This window comes from Stylophora pistillata, chromosome 2, assembly GCF_964205215.1.
Source record: "Stylophora pistillata chromosome 2, jaStyPist1.2, whole genome shotgun sequence".
Taxonomy (NCBI): domain Eukaryota; kingdom Metazoa; phylum Cnidaria; class Anthozoa; order Scleractinia; family Pocilloporidae; genus Stylophora; species Stylophora pistillata.
In genome coordinates this window covers 27,767,457-27,782,226 of record NC_142520.1, presented here as the reverse complement: position 1 = coordinate 27,782,226, position 14,770 = coordinate 27,767,457, and the positions used below count along the sequence as shown (strand labels likewise).

Below are 14,770 nucleotides of genomic sequence, written 5' to 3'. Positions count from 1 at the left end.
AGCCTTTATTCATTTTTTAAAAAAAAGGAGATGTGAGCCGAAAGTGAGTTATTTTGGATCGTTTTTTACGCTGCTAATATTTTGTATTGTAGAGGATTTTATGGAAATTATTGCTAAATATATATTATTATTATTATTATTATTATTATTATTATTATTATTATTATTATTAGGTCGGTCTGTATGGGAGAATCTTGACTTCGGTCGCTGGTACAGACCTCACTGCGTTCGGTCTGTACTGGCGACCTCGGTCAAGATTCTCCCATACAGACCTCCCACTCGGTTATTAATTAAGAACTAATTCCCGTTCTATATGCAAATACTGAGCAGGGTGCACTTGTCGCCATGCCGTTCTTAATGTCCTCATATACAGTCCAACCTGTATCAAGTCATCACCTAAGGGGAATAGCGGGGTAAATGCCTAATGCAGGTTGCAAAGAATACGGGACAAACGCGATCAAAAATGAAACCTCGTCTGAACGGTCCTAATGGGAAAAGTAATTTCCATCACGTTGAGGACGTTTAAAACTCAGAGTTCTAACGTTGATCACGAGTGATAAACGTGTGATAATTTTGACCGGAGAGATTATTTTCAGTTTTATTTTATTGTTAAGTGACCGTTCGATAAAGGTGGAAGACAACACAAACAGGCCGTTGAGACTCAGACATGGGTGAAAGTTACACTAGCCGCGGGGAAAAAAATTGAGACTTTGAAAACCGACCGCTTAATATAGAAAGACCGCGTGATACGATGCCGCGTAATACAAGTTCCACTGTATATACATTCCGCCTGCACCTGCTTCAAAATAGAGAGATAAAATGCGTGTGGGGCTAAAACTCGCTTCGTTCCCAAAATAAGGCAAACAATCGCATTTCCTAAAATGATGTTCATATTTAGTACCTATGATAACTGGTACAATTACTTTACTAACACAACAACTGATGTTTTACATCAGCTGACAAAAACCGGCTGAAATAAAACTGACAACCGTGTTTGAAATAAAATACATCAGAGGAATTACGTAAGTCACATTGATCTGCTAACGTTTATAAGTATGCCAGTGAAGTCGTTGGTCAATTTGATTACGTCTTTATACAACACTGAGCCTAAAAAGAGGCACAAAGTTTTAGGAAGTCTTCTAAAAATTCCCCATCCATCAGCTTCCTTTTTGATCTTCATCAAGTTATAGGAAATGAGTGCAATTAAAAACAGACCCTACTAATATGGATCGAGTTATGATCCAGAACAAAGTGCAAAATTGTTGACAGAACAAACTCTGAAATTTTACTTGTGTATAATATTACCTGAAAATACTACTGTTAAATTGTAACGTGATCAAGACGGGCTTTTGACCGATTCCTTTTTTTCGAATGTGGCAATTTAAATGTTAAAACATAGTATTTTCGTAGGTTCATGTTCAAAACACGATTGGCATTAACTTAGATTTAACTACCATGGAAACGTATTGTGTCTTTATGCAGTCAACCAAGTATTGTCCAAAGAACACGAAACACCTGATGCAAGTTTTCATAACGACTATGATTAATAAAAGAAAAAACTCCATAAAGTTTGCGAATGTTTTAACAGAGGAATGAATTTGTCGCTTTGTATTTCAAGATCTTAGTATCAAATTTAAAAAAAGCTGTTAAGAGTGACATCACCCACTAGGCAACTCTGGTATTGTATTTTAAGATAAATACTTGGAAATAGAAACTATTTCAATTTCGCGTAATAAATTTTAAAGCGATGAGCGAAAACGCATTGAATTTGTGACGTCTTTTGTTTACGCGAGATCATAAATAATTTTTTTTGGAAAATCAAGTAAACCTCATGAAAGTGATAGCCTATCTTTCTTTCATGATTTATTACACCGTGTACAGTTGCCTGACTGAAAAATCCGTCTAGCATGAGAAAAGCCATGTTAAAACGAGCAAATTCTGTTTGCCAATGCAGTTTTCAAACTGTAAAATGTTGCTCTAGCTAAGAAAACGTGTCCACAGCATTGAAAAACCTCGCTGGAGTAGAATGAAATTTATCTGAATTCCTCTCTAGAATTTTCCTAGTCATGTCATCCATGTGACATACACACCCAATTGCAACACTCATGCCATGGTAAAATGAGTCGAGTTCTAAAAATTCCTTCTGCAACTAGTGAAAAGGTCTAATAACGTATTTTATATGCTTAGTGTTAATTCATTTTTGGTCTTTTTGATATTGAAAACGACGTTTTTGCAGTTGTGTTGGGTGACAAATCAAACTGCAACGTCACTCGGAGCTTCTTCGTTCTTCTCCTCCTCCTCGTCGTTGTCGGCAGTACTCATTCGGATATCTTCGTTCGACCTCGGCACGTCGTAGTTTGACTCGAGCGTTATCGCCCGGGGAATGTCGTAATCACTTGAAGCAGAATTCCTGGGAATATCGTAGTTTCCTGTGTCTGAAATCACGAGAACGATTACATAAGTGTATCTGTTTGCACGTTGTTTTAGGAAGCGCAACTCCTACTAAAGGTAGAAGAATGTTGTAATAATGGTTACAAATGAATTTTAAAAGACACACATGGCTCATATCTGCAAGTGCTTATGTCCGGTTTCTGAGGCGAAAACACTGCCTCTTCCCGCCCTTCCCCCAATGGATGAGATGATATTCGGTCAGCGGTAACTTTAATCACTTTGTTGCGTTGCTAAGACCATTCCACGAAACCCTATCAAATTTGTGAAGAGAGGGGCATTTTGAGAATGGAATCTTCTTCAAGACCACGGCTAGAGCTCAATTTCCGATCGGGTTTCTTTTTCCTTTTTCTTAAAATTACTTGAATTGCATTTTACCTGATGGTAAATTCTCGTCGCTTTCTTTTGCTTCCTCTCTTTGCTCGATTGTTTCGTCAGTTTCTGTAGCTGGCGGCATGTCATAATCATGATAAGGGTTTTTTAGACGCCTACTTATAGCTGTGAATTCCAAACGCTTCTCTGCTTCTTTTGTCCAACAATCTTTCATTATAGCATATACGAAGTCCGGACAGTTGTCTGGTTTCCCTAAATGAATACCCTGTTCGAAGGAATAAGTAAGCAAATACATCAGTGGATAGATAGACAAACAGAAAAAGCAATTTTACGGTATTCTTCTATATTCCATAGTGGGACGCCCCTGTCCTATAGTTTCCAATCATCAGCTTAAAACAAAAAATGTGACACTTTCTCATAGAACTGAGACGGTTGTTTTCGATGAATACAATACCTTCTGAATAAATTCCATCACTTCTTTGTTAGTATAACCATAATAGGGCTGCAGACCAAACGTGAAAATCTCCCAGAGTACCACACCATATGCATACACGTCCGACTTGAGACTGAACTTGCCGTACAGGAAAGCTTCAGGAGCCAGCCAGCGGATGGGCAGCAATGTTTCTTTGCTCATCTAAAAATATGCAAAGATAAAAAGACTCTTGAAGATATGGGACTTTGATTATAATCAGTAGATGATTATTTCCTTTGTTCTCTTGACCTAAACGTGTGATAAGGGGAAATGAGAAGCTCATCAAAGGGTTAATATTTAAGAGGTTTAAAATAAGCGATTTGTCTAAAAACCGTCTTGTGACAGGAAAGTAAGCCTGGATTGAGTAGTAACACGGATGTAAACGTTTTGGCCGAAACCGTCTAACAAAAGAAAACTTGTTTGTGTAGCATACCTTATAGTAATCTGTAGTATATATATCACGTGACATTCCAAAATCTCCGATCTTCACTACGAAATCATCTCCGACTAAGCAGTTCCTCGTAGCCAGGTCCCTGTGAACAAATTTCATTTCGGCCAAATACTGCATACCAGCGGCGATCTGAGTTGCGGCAGACACAAGGGCCTCCTGTGAGAGGTAAACTGACGAAAAAGAAGGAAAGAAGACCAGTCATGTTACAGATGTACCGTTTGTGAGATCTTAAGGTGGTTTGCAATTTAATTTTAACAAAATGCGCATCCTTATTTTGGTATTTCCCTATAAGCAGTCAACAGGCCGAAAGTGTACAAGGTAATGTGACAACTTTTCTTCAAGGGGAAAAAGAGTGAGTATCAGAGGTAACCAGAAGTACAAATGCCTGAATCAAACGGTGCCGGATTAAATCGCAAATCAATTGCTCCCAAAAACTCAGCACAAACGCGAGCGCAGTGTATCGCGTTGCTAAACCGTCAAGCGTTAAATCATACCTGTCGCGTTTGAGTCGTGGTACATTTGTATTCCTAAACAACAATAGACTATGATCAGTCCCTCCTTTTCGGCAAAGTGCGTCGGGTGCAAAAAAGAATTCAGCGAAATAAGAAAAGGGTTTGAAGTCAGCTGAGTGAGGCAAACGAAAAGTAGGGAATACAGACAAAGTCAGAGAATTTGTTCTCTAAGGTTCATATTAATTTTGATTTTAATTCAAAGATCTCTCGTTTTTGTCTTACATGACGGAATTCGCCAAGGAGGGACTGCAGCATAATTAAGAATATCCGATCCTGAGAGAAAGAGAAAGTGTCCAACACCTCTGAGGGACATAAGGTGACCTTACTCTGTTCCACACAGAGTACCAGTAGCAATACCTGTACTCACGCAGCCAATACCTACCCTTCCCTTTCTCGCTGGAGTCCAGCGATGTTTCAGCTGGTAATGCATTCCTCAAATATTGATTCAAATCCCCACCGCTCATGAATTCGAACAGCATTCCGTAGGGTTCCTCCTCAGTTGACACAGCTAAGAGCTGAACAATATTTGGATGAGTGAGAATGGACATCAGGGTTACTTCTCGGAAAAACTCGTCTTTTTGTTCCTTCGAAGGCTCGTCCTTTAACGCTTTCACCGCAACAGGAATAACCTTTTTTGTTTGTTTATCATTCAGACCAGAAGCGCGACCTAAAATGGAATTACAAAGAGAGTTAACATAAATCTTAAGATGCCTTATTGAGGAAAGGAATTTGCCTAAAGAGAGAGGGAAGACAGACGAACTGAACAATTCTTAAATGTGTGATTATACTCAATCCGAGTTGATTCGAAATATTCAAATGAGAAAAAACATTCACAAATTGAGCGAAAGAAAAAATAAAAAATGCACCCCCGGTGGGACTCGAACCCACAACCTTTGAATTAGAAGTCCAGCACGCTAGTCCATTGCGCCACGAGGGCTTCAATGACACAAATCTTTTTCTGACTTATCTGATCGTGCTTTTTTTTCATATTCCTCCTTGCTTTGGTTTTCAACAACAGTTGTTGGTTATTGTAACGTAAATGCTGTTGCTGCCGACTGGAAAAAAGCTGAAGTTGTTCCTATTTTAAAGGACGGTGACCCAGAAATTCCAAGTAATAATCGGCCTATCTCGCTTTTGCCAATACTATCTAAAGTTTGCGAGAGGGTCGCCCATGACCAACTCACCTCATATTTGTCGATTAATCAACGACTGAGCTCTAAACAAATGGGGAATACGAAATGGAACTCAAATGAAACTTCTGTTATCCTTACAACTGACTCCATATTGGAAGGTATTGACAAATTTGTGCTTTTCCAAACTTTTTCCAAACCTCACAATCTGCTGAGCCACCCTCTGTTTTACAATCATGTTGTGAAAATCAGATGTGATCCAAATTGGCATACTGAGTTATCTTAGTGTACTGTGAGATTTCCTGTCCTACTAAAATACTGGACGATAGGTCACGTCTTCCGTAATATCTCCACAACCTATCAATTCATTTCCACCAAATGTTCAGAGAACGAAACTGTTATGCGAGTGAACGGTGGTCATGAAATTGTGTTGTTGTGGTAAAATACTCTTAAAAAATTGTGGAAAAAACTTGAGGAGAGGAGCGATATTTACTACGCTCCCACTCCCGCCTCCTTACTGTCATTGTACATTCAATGGGCTAAAAATAACCGATTTATTGATTCCAGTTCGTGACAAGAGAGCAGTTATAAGTAACTGCTCGTACTTCTGTTTGCTATCTCACTTTATACTTCAAAAAGCATATGACTGGTTGTGCCTGTTATTTTACTCTGGGGCTGACGAAAATGCCTTATTAACACTTTAGGCCAACACCACCTTTGACCGCCCACAATGAAATATTGCATAACCAAAATCGCAAATGGTATGTGATAGTTATGCGCAATAGGGTACGCAGAGCAATACGAGGAAATAACCTTGTGAAATTCTAGTTAAGTAAAGAGTACCTTGGAAAACTTTCCCAAAGAATCCTTCTCCCAAATCTTTCACGTACTGTACATGGTCCAACCTGTATTGCCTCAGTTTGTTTGGATCATAAAGTCCTAACAGGCGCGAGTCAAGGCTTTTTAAGGACTCAGCTCGTAACCTGTCTCTCATTGTAATAGAGCCTTTTTGGGTTAGCGCATGCCCATTATCTACAGCGTCCCTCCTTTTCTTGTGTCTTCGATGAAGAGCGAACACGATGACACATACCGCAATGATGAAAAGGCAAACTATGACAATTGGAAGAATAATTTCCAGTTTACTTTCAGGTTGTGGGGTCGGTTTCCCAGTGTTTACACCCATTGTGGTCTCTGTATAATCTGAAGAGAGAAGACAAGAGATCAGTTGAGTTTCTGGATCTATTCAAACAAATATTGTGATTTTTGTAAAGAATAAGAAAGACGGTATGTTGCGAGCTCTGCAAAGAAATCTAGATAGATGATTTTTCGTCTAGTCAAAGCGTGAGACAAAGAAAAAATTCTGAGTCCCCAGGAAGAATCGAATCGAATCTGAACCGATCAAAATGTCTTACTTTGTCATAAAATAACTGCTACATATCAGTGCTCTATTTGTCTGATTAAAATTTCACTGTTTAATATTCCAGAAAAATCGCAGAAACCTGGCATATCTAGGATGATATTTCATGAAAGCAAAAGAAAAGACTCAGATTTAATTTCTGTAGATTCTACTACGCAATAATCGCTTGTCCTTGTTAAACAATACCCTAAACAATATTAGAAAGCTTAAGAATAAATAAACATCAGAGTGTAAGTTCTCCCAACTGTTTTTTATACATTTCCTATGGTAATTACAGGAAAAGTTGTTTAACAGTAAAGAACGTCTGAAGTTCGCAATCTTTTTTTTTTTAAATGACCTTTCTGGTTGATTCAAAGTTGATACTCTTAGGAAAATCAGACGCTCATCACCATTACGAAGTAAAGGGGATAACTACTGTTCAAATTTCACGAACAAATTCTCGTGTTGTCCTAAAAATTCCAATATTATTCTCCGCTAAGATTGGCTTATTTCCAACAGCTGTGAGTGACGCATGTCGATTATCACTGGACTATAACTGGGATAAACCGATTCTACTGAGAAAAAAGTATGGGAAATGCACACACTGATGCTAGGGGGTGAAAGACTGCGCGATTCTCTTTCCAGACTGGTCTGTATTCCTTTGTGCAACACAGGAGAAGTTAATCTCGCTCTAAAAAAAATTCCTTATTACTTAATACATATTCACTTACTGAAAAAGCCCGTCTTGATACAGGTTTTCTCTGGTCTGTCCTTAAAATTCTCTTCCACGGGGTGTCCAGAACAGTTCGGTAGACTCGTATGTATAAAATCGATGTTTTTCGCAGCCACATGCAGAGTCACGGCACCAATCACTTGATTCAGGGGGGCGCTACATTCCTTGAAAATGGCCGCACAGTCTCCCCTGCAGTACTTTATGTCTGTGCCATCCGGATAACAAGGGGGCACAGTGTAATGACAAAGCAAGCTTGTTAAGATGTATCTGCACTTTTCGTTGTCCTTCACAAGCTGGTCGATTATTTGTAGAACCCTGGCAAGAAACTGTTCGGTGGCTGGTAGGCCATATTTGTTGTCGAAGAAACGATCGCTGTTGCGATAAAATGGAAGGGACGAGTTCAATGACACTTGGCAGACTTTTCCTCGATAAGGCATGCAGCTTCCTCCTCTAAACAAAGAAAGAAATTGAAACTCTTTAGTACTGAACTTCTTTTATCTTGATCAACCTGCAATATTTACCTCTTATCAATACAGTTCGAGGTCCACACTGTAAGGTACAGACCGAGTTTCTTCTTTCTGCATGAAACTATTGCCCAGGGTCGAAGCGCGCGCGCCTTAAATCCGGGCGGAAAAGATTAGGTTCGTAAGATATTTGTCACATCTCTGAGTTCAAAAGGAGGGGAACATTTCAACTCACACAAAATTTAGAATTTAACGAGCCGTTAAGTGAAATACGGCCTGCTAAATTGACTAATCACAGCGCACGAACTCAATGAGGGATACAATGATAAGTGTTCATAAAATTGTAATCAGTTCTTTCCAATATGCTTTAGTGCAATTGATCTGCTCACTGAGGAACAAATGATTGACATGCGTCACTCATAGCTGTTGGAAACCAGCTAATCTCAGCGGGGAATAATACTTCATGACGTAATGCGTGAGCAGTCAGACTCATCGGATGAAGACTATAATTATGCAGTCGAAAGGATCCACTACATTGGATGCTACTACATCCTGAAAACAACGAAAGTCCTTTTATCAACATGCAATTTAATCGTCATAAATAGGCACTGACTTCTTGATCCGACACTATTATGCATTTGATATAAATCATCAATTGCGACACCATCATTTTGATGTGATCTTGAGCAAGACAGGAAGAATCTGGTCAAATGCCGGTGGGCGGGGGGGGGGGGGAGGGGGAGGGAGGGAGAGGGGGCTACCAAAACTTGAGAAGCATCCCATCCAGAGATAGGAGCAACACTCTTAATCACTTCATGCTACAGAAAGCGGGATAAACTCCGAATGGCCGGAACACCTAGGCGCAACTTTTTCGTCTCTCTCACTTTTTTTAACCACCATCAAAAACAAGCCAATGGGGATATACAAGGACAATCCAAAAAAACAACATTCCAATCAAGACGTGCAAGACGATTTAGCATATCTTTGGTGCACAAGTTGCAGGTCTCCCTTCTAAAATTGCAATTAGTAAGTCGAGGAAAGGAATTTCTGCTAAAAAAAAGTTAGCAAATATTGGCGAACCAAACAATTCTAAATATGTGATAATACTTAACTCCAGTTCATTCGAAACATCTTGGTGAGAAATGACAATCACAAAGTATTAAGACAAGATAAAAAAGTTCCACCCCCGGTGGGACTCGAACCCACAACCTTTGAATTAGAAGTCCAACACGCTAGTCCATTGCGCCACGGGGGCTTCACATACAAACAATCTTGATTATTTTAAAGTTATTACGTCTTGTTTTCTTCGAAACAAAAATATCCTCGTTTGGTTTTTGTACAACAGTTGTTGGTTGCCGTGAGGTAAACATTAGGGTTAATCTAATGCACCTGCTAACATGTGGTGGCAATGAATTGTAAAAAATAAGAAATGTTCTACCATTAATTTGACTCTACGTGCAATAGTCTTTCTCCTCCCCTTTAGGCAGTTGAAATGGGATTTCAATATCTAATTTTTCTTCACTTTCAAGATTGCGTATAAAGCATAGAAATATCCATTATGATGTAGAAACACGAGCGTGGTCACTTTGAAACGCTTTGCTCAAAATGAAATCAAACTCTTCTTGCCTCCCCACATCGATCTCATAAATTAATTTGGCGCCTTGTGTGATTATCTTTCAGTTTTTTCTTTATTTTTTTTCTTGTTTATGTTTCTTCTCTCTTTGTCGCGAATGAACCCTTTATACACTAACAACAGTTTGCATATTCTCCAAACTATTTTCTTCTACATTCACTACGGCGCTGATGAGGAGAATTTGTCTAACAATCAAGAACTTCCTAAAGTGGTGATCATTTCGTTTATTCTCATAACCTTCATGTGTGATTCAGGGGCGATATTGCAAAGAGAAATTAGAAGCTTGTCACTAATTGGGATCAAAAGATTGAAGGGGAACGGGAGACGTTTTTATCTTCTAATTTCGTTCTTTCAAATATTCTAGTTTTCATCTTTGGTTTCCTGTCCATACCTTTTTGTGTAACATTTCTTTGCAGAATCTGTTTCTGCATCATTCCAGCAGCATCCAAGAAAAAGGCATGTGGTCTTGTTTGTATTTTCCGGCACCACGCAACCCACTTTCTCATCTGGAGCGATTGTCGAACAATTTACCCGCGGTGGCGCAAACGCCCCTGAAAACAAACGAAATGACATTTGTATATTTCACGATAATTTGGGCGCGCAACTTCGCAAACAGTGGCCTAAAATATTTACCTATTCGTTGATAAAAACATTTTTTGGTGCTATTCAGCAAAAAAAAAGAAAGGGGACCAAGAGAGAATAATTTGCCTTTTTTTTTTTTCTCGTCACGGGACCTAATACTGAAAATGTACTTTCTATAATTTCCCTTTTTGTTTTCTCTTTACTGGACCTAATCTTGGAAAATGCATTTTCCATCCCGTGCAAACAATAAACCCACCTATGCTCTTCTTATTATGCGTTTTTCTCTCTGTTTTGGTAGCATTTTTTTTTTCCAAGTGTTTTATGTCTGGTTTAGAATTATCGGAAGACACCTCTGCACTACGGTACAGATCGCTAATGTACGTCAGAAAGTACTTTTTGCCAAATGCTTCCGGCCGTTTTCACACCTAACTGATAATATTTCAAGTTACTATGAACAAGACATGTTTTGTTATTTTTGTTATCATACTCTTAAGGATTATATGAATAGTGAGTGAAATCAGAGTTCAATTTTTTCTGCCAACGCGATGCTTTAACTCATTCATAGCCTCTAAACAATGGCCTGTACATGTAAGTCACAAATTGACGGACGGTGCAACAAAACGCCGCGAGCCCCCAATATTGACTGTCCACGTTAGTCGGCAACCAAGCAACTAGTTTGAACACCTTTCCACAGCCGCTTCATCCCCTTTGCTTTCGAGGCGGCCTTTGTAGAGTGGCCTGGCTACATCTGCAAGTACAGTAGTTACAAGAGATTCTTTTGTTGGAAGAATTTTGGTTCCACACAACTCGTAGAAAAGGCCACATAGTTTCTAACATTCAAACCCTCCTCCTAGATCCGCTACTAAATCAAAATGTCATCACGTAAGTTAAACAAGCACTTAAGAAGGCACGATTAAAAAAAAAAACACTTGGAAAGGGTAACCGGAGTACTTTGAAAGGGTGGACAATTTCACTTCCGAAAACGTGACCTCGGCCTATGTGTTGAGGCTCATATGGAGGAGTTTTCGTCAATGTTTCAACTTCCAAATAACTTTGCTTGCTTTGATCTTCACGCGTAATTCACTCAAGAAAAACAATGTGTCTGTCACTCTGCATAAATCAGTGTTTTATTACCCAAGGGTCTTATTGTCATGCAAAATAAAATCCTGTTTGTAAAAGGAACAAAAGTTGTGTTGAACTTAATCCGTGCGTGACGAGTTGAGGGAGTTATTGTAAGTCGACGAAAAAACCATGAATAATTCTGTTTAAAACGCGCACAAACTTGAAATGACTGGGAGTTCAAAACGGATTCTTGATAGGTTCCAAAAATCTCGGTTTATTCCTTTGGTTAAAAAGTTGTTACGCCAGCAAGTAAACGCTTATAAATAACCACTGAGAGTTTGTTCCACACGATCAGTTTACAATATATTTTCCTGATTACTTTATCTGATTAATATACAATTTTTTACAAAGCTGATCCTGTCCATTTGACCTCTGAGGTTTCGACTAATTCTTCGGTCATTTTATTCAGAGTCATTCGCTCATCTATGTAGTTATGTAGTTATGTCGTCTTGCAACTGAGAAACTCTCGTGATATTGAGCAATTTTTCGAGCAATTTCCACTCATGTCAGTCAACTGCGAATACCGACCAACGCCGAAAACCTACTGTTTACAAAGCGGTCTTGGATGATCAAGTCCTAAAATAGTGTTCATCTACTATTTTCCAAGATAACTATCATTAAATTTTAAAGGTACAGGCCTTCTACAAACTTCATCAGAGCATTTATCGACCCTGATGGAATTTGAGCTGTTTCGCTCGCGGAATAATTAGTGATCGAAAGAGAAACATTACTTAAAATACTAAACATACATGTTGTGTCTTATCAGACGAGGTGATATTTTTATGTATGACGGTACAAAGAGGCACACTTTTTACATTGAATGTTTTTGGCTCCGATTTTCAAAATAATTGGTTAATCAAATTCACAGTTTAAAGCCATTGATCGTTTACGTACCGATGAAGTGAAGCGAATATTGTCTCAAGTTCCAAACTAATCTATCACATATCACTGCGCAATAAAAAGATTTTCAGCGCAAATTACGAGACAAGATTGACCAATACTTACCTTCAGATACAGTGGCAGTGCATACGAATAAGCTCAAAACAAGAAACACAACCAGTGGACGCGAAATCTTTTCCATATTGTGAGTAATAGACGATAAAAATGCGTCAGTTGATTGTGTTACGATTTGGGATTCCACCTTTCTGCAATCGCGAAATCCTATATTTTCTTGAACGTAGAAACGATAATCTGTCCACTAAAAAGTTGTGTTACTAAAATTATACCATTGTTAACCCATAAATTAACAATGCTATGTGCAAATCGTGCACCAAAATGGCGTGATGACTCGACGGTCCGTCGAACGGAAACACTCGGCTTGTAAATCGGTAATGACTAACTTGAATGCTCACTCAACCGAAAATAATAAGAGAGGAAGACTGGATACGAGTTAAACAAGTATTAGACATTGCAATAGAGCACGTTGGAAGAACGAATGTATCTCAATATATATAAACCGTTTCATGTAAGTCCCATTTTGCTATCATTTCTCTGTTGTATTATTATAGTTTCCATGCATATCGATTTTAGGTTGAGACTCGCTGTATACAACAAACGTATTAATATTGTGTTTTTGTTTCACTGGTAATGTCACGTATTCATCTTCGTTTCTTACTCGGATGAACTCAGAAGTCAAAGTATTTATGTGATAATGTAATTAATCTTCACTTTTTAATGACAATATTCCATGAAATAAAGATTTTTAGCTGTACGGTTTCGTGCCAAGGGCTTGAACAAGATAGAGCGATAGTTCAAGAAATCAGATGGGAGTTTCAAGGGGGACACAAGAGCGAGAACAACATTTCGAAAGTTTCGGTTTCCAGATGAGATTAGATTGAAATCTCTGCCGGAACGTCATCAACTCAAGCCGATTGTACTTCAAGTCTTGTTAAACGTTAATATCGCCCTGTATATATCGTTTTTTTTTTTTTTTTTCTAAACACCGTAATTCATATTTCAAGCCTCTCAGAAGTGAATGCGTAATAACTTCCCACATGCAGCAAGCAGTAAGCCACTAAGTAGACACGTCACGTTATCTTCAGCGGTTCAGTTAACTATTACATTACATTGACTACAACAAGAAGGAAACCAGAGCTAGTTTGCTATAAGGACGGAAAGTAATGATTTGGATGAAAGTTTCCCAACACATTCACGGACGTCATCGACGGTTACCATATTAAACGCATCAAACGTATAAGGACAGACCCAATAGACCTTATTCATAAATGGCCGCCGCGCGGAAACGGCCTGGTTTCGAATGCATGAAAGCGAGGCTTGGTAGGCCAAAGGTTCACAGATCAAAACAAAACCACAATGGCTTCTCACAGATCTTCTGATGGAACTGTGCGCGTGATACTCACAGAAGACGATATTCCTGGAGCTTCCTTAGCTGGTAGAAATCCTTCTTCACTGAAAAATGACGAGCTAAAGTTTTGGTTGAGATGTCGTGGCGATTCACTCAAGGGTCTTAAGACGAAAGCACAGCTCGTAAAACGGTGAGAGCTAAGTTCGTGAGTGATATCATATGGAGTTTAGAGTTTACGAAAACGTGCAGTTGAGAATTATTGCTTTATTATATTGCAGAGTCCAAGACTATGTTGAAAATGGAAGGGATAAAATGCTGGTTGACCCTGATGGAGATAAAATTTACACGAAAAGGAAGGCAAGGTTTTCGAGTTTACTACCAAACGATTATGTCTCTCCTGTCACCTCAAGTGTGAAATACACCCGAGCGATGGATGGGGAAAGTCGCTTGAAAGGATGCCGTGTTTCACAAGAGCCGAAATGAACCAGCACGTGGCAAATTCTGGAAAGCGCGTTGCAAATGCCGAGCACCACTCAATTCCAACTAATTTAAAGAAGGCAAAAACATTTCTGAAGGACGAATACCTTATAATTATGTATTGATGTATTTCACATACACCTAACTTTGATACAACTTGCCAATATTCACATTTTGTATCAAAGATCAGCTGACTTGCAAGCTCCAATCAATTATGACAGTGATTACCAGCTAAACTTCTTATAATCTCAATTGTGAAAGTGAGTGATCTTCAAAGGTAGACTCGTGTTTGATAGAATCTCTCAGCTGTAAATATTTATGACAACTACCAGTATATATATTCTTATAAACCTAAGAAGGTGAATTTGTTATAATAATATTTTATTAGAGCTTGATTGGTTGGAAAGAGTTACAGTTCAAATTTCCTCACAAAATATGATCAGAAAAATTTTGCTCAAGTAATGTCCTTAAACTATTGAATAGGAACAAATTTGAAAGAAGAAGTTATGTGGACTTAAGAAATGAAATGTATATATTGTAGTTCAATTTTATACTTGGTTCAAATTTTATTTTCCTTTGTTCTCAGTCATGTTTATGTATGATAATGAGTTGGAAACAAAGGAAAATAAAATTTGAACCAAGGATAAAACTGAACTACAACATATACAAGTGTTGAAAGGCATTAAAATACATGTTGTGTTTACACCAATCT

The 14,770-nt window shown here is 38.5% G+C and overlaps 2 protein-coding genes and 2 non-coding genes across 7 annotated transcripts in view; 1 reads left to right on the top strand and 3 right to left on the bottom strand.

Annotated features, from left to right (window-relative positions):
* Positions 1 to 872: 872 nt before the first annotated feature.
* LOC111333723 (muscle, skeletal receptor tyrosine protein kinase) overlaps positions 873 to 14,770 on the bottom strand; it is a 48,683-nt gene continuing 34,785 nt past the window's right edge. For 2 of the 4 annotated variants that reach the window (XM_088748042.1, XM_088748043.1), the window contains 6 exons: positions 6,190 to 6,546; positions 4,599 to 4,883; positions 3,687 to 3,874; positions 3,236 to 3,415; positions 2,827 to 3,046; positions 873 to 2,435 (listed from right to left, as the gene is read on the bottom strand). In XM_088748042.1, coding sequence (XP_088604168.1) covers positions 2,254 to 2,435; positions 2,827 to 3,046; positions 3,236 to 3,415; positions 3,687 to 3,874; positions 4,599 to 4,883; positions 6,190 to 6,546 — 1,412 coding nt within the window. In that variant the 3' untranslated portion in view covers positions 873 to 2,253. Of the gene's footprint in view, positions 2,436 to 2,826; positions 3,047 to 3,235; positions 3,416 to 3,686; positions 3,875 to 4,598; positions 4,884 to 6,189; positions 6,547 to 7,473; positions 7,926 to 9,963; positions 10,124 to 12,281; positions 12,603 to 14,770 lie in introns of those variants that run through there. The other 2 variants (XM_088748044.1, XM_022939351.2) reach the window with 2 other exon arrangements.
* On the bottom strand, positions 5,080 to 5,153 carry Trnar-ucu (transfer RNA arginine (anticodon UCU)). The gene has a single exon. It is a non-coding gene; the product is annotated as a tRNA-Arg (tRNA).
* Trnar-ucu (transfer RNA arginine (anticodon UCU)) lies at positions 9,121 to 9,194 on the bottom strand. The gene has a single exon. It is a non-coding gene; the product is annotated as a tRNA-Arg (tRNA).
* LOC148738147 (uncharacterized) lies at positions 13,551 to 14,767 on the top strand. The gene is made up of 2 exons (XM_088748046.1): positions 13,551 to 13,771; positions 13,860 to 14,767. The coding sequence occupies exons 1-2, from the start codon at positions 13,590 to 13,592 to the stop codon at positions 14,062 to 14,064; spliced, it is 387 nt and encodes a 128-aa protein (XP_088604172.1). The 5' UTR covers positions 13,551 to 13,589; the 3' UTR covers positions 14,065 to 14,767.

Coding starts and splice junctions, on each gene's coding strand:
- LOC148738147 (XM_088748046.1), top strand. CDS start 13,590: ATGGCTTCTCACAGATCTTCTGATGGAACTGTGCGCGTGATACTCACA. Junction 13,772..13,859: donor AAAGCACAGCTCGTAAAACG/GTGAGAGCTAAG, acceptor ATTATATTGCAG/AGTCCAAGACTATGTTGAAA.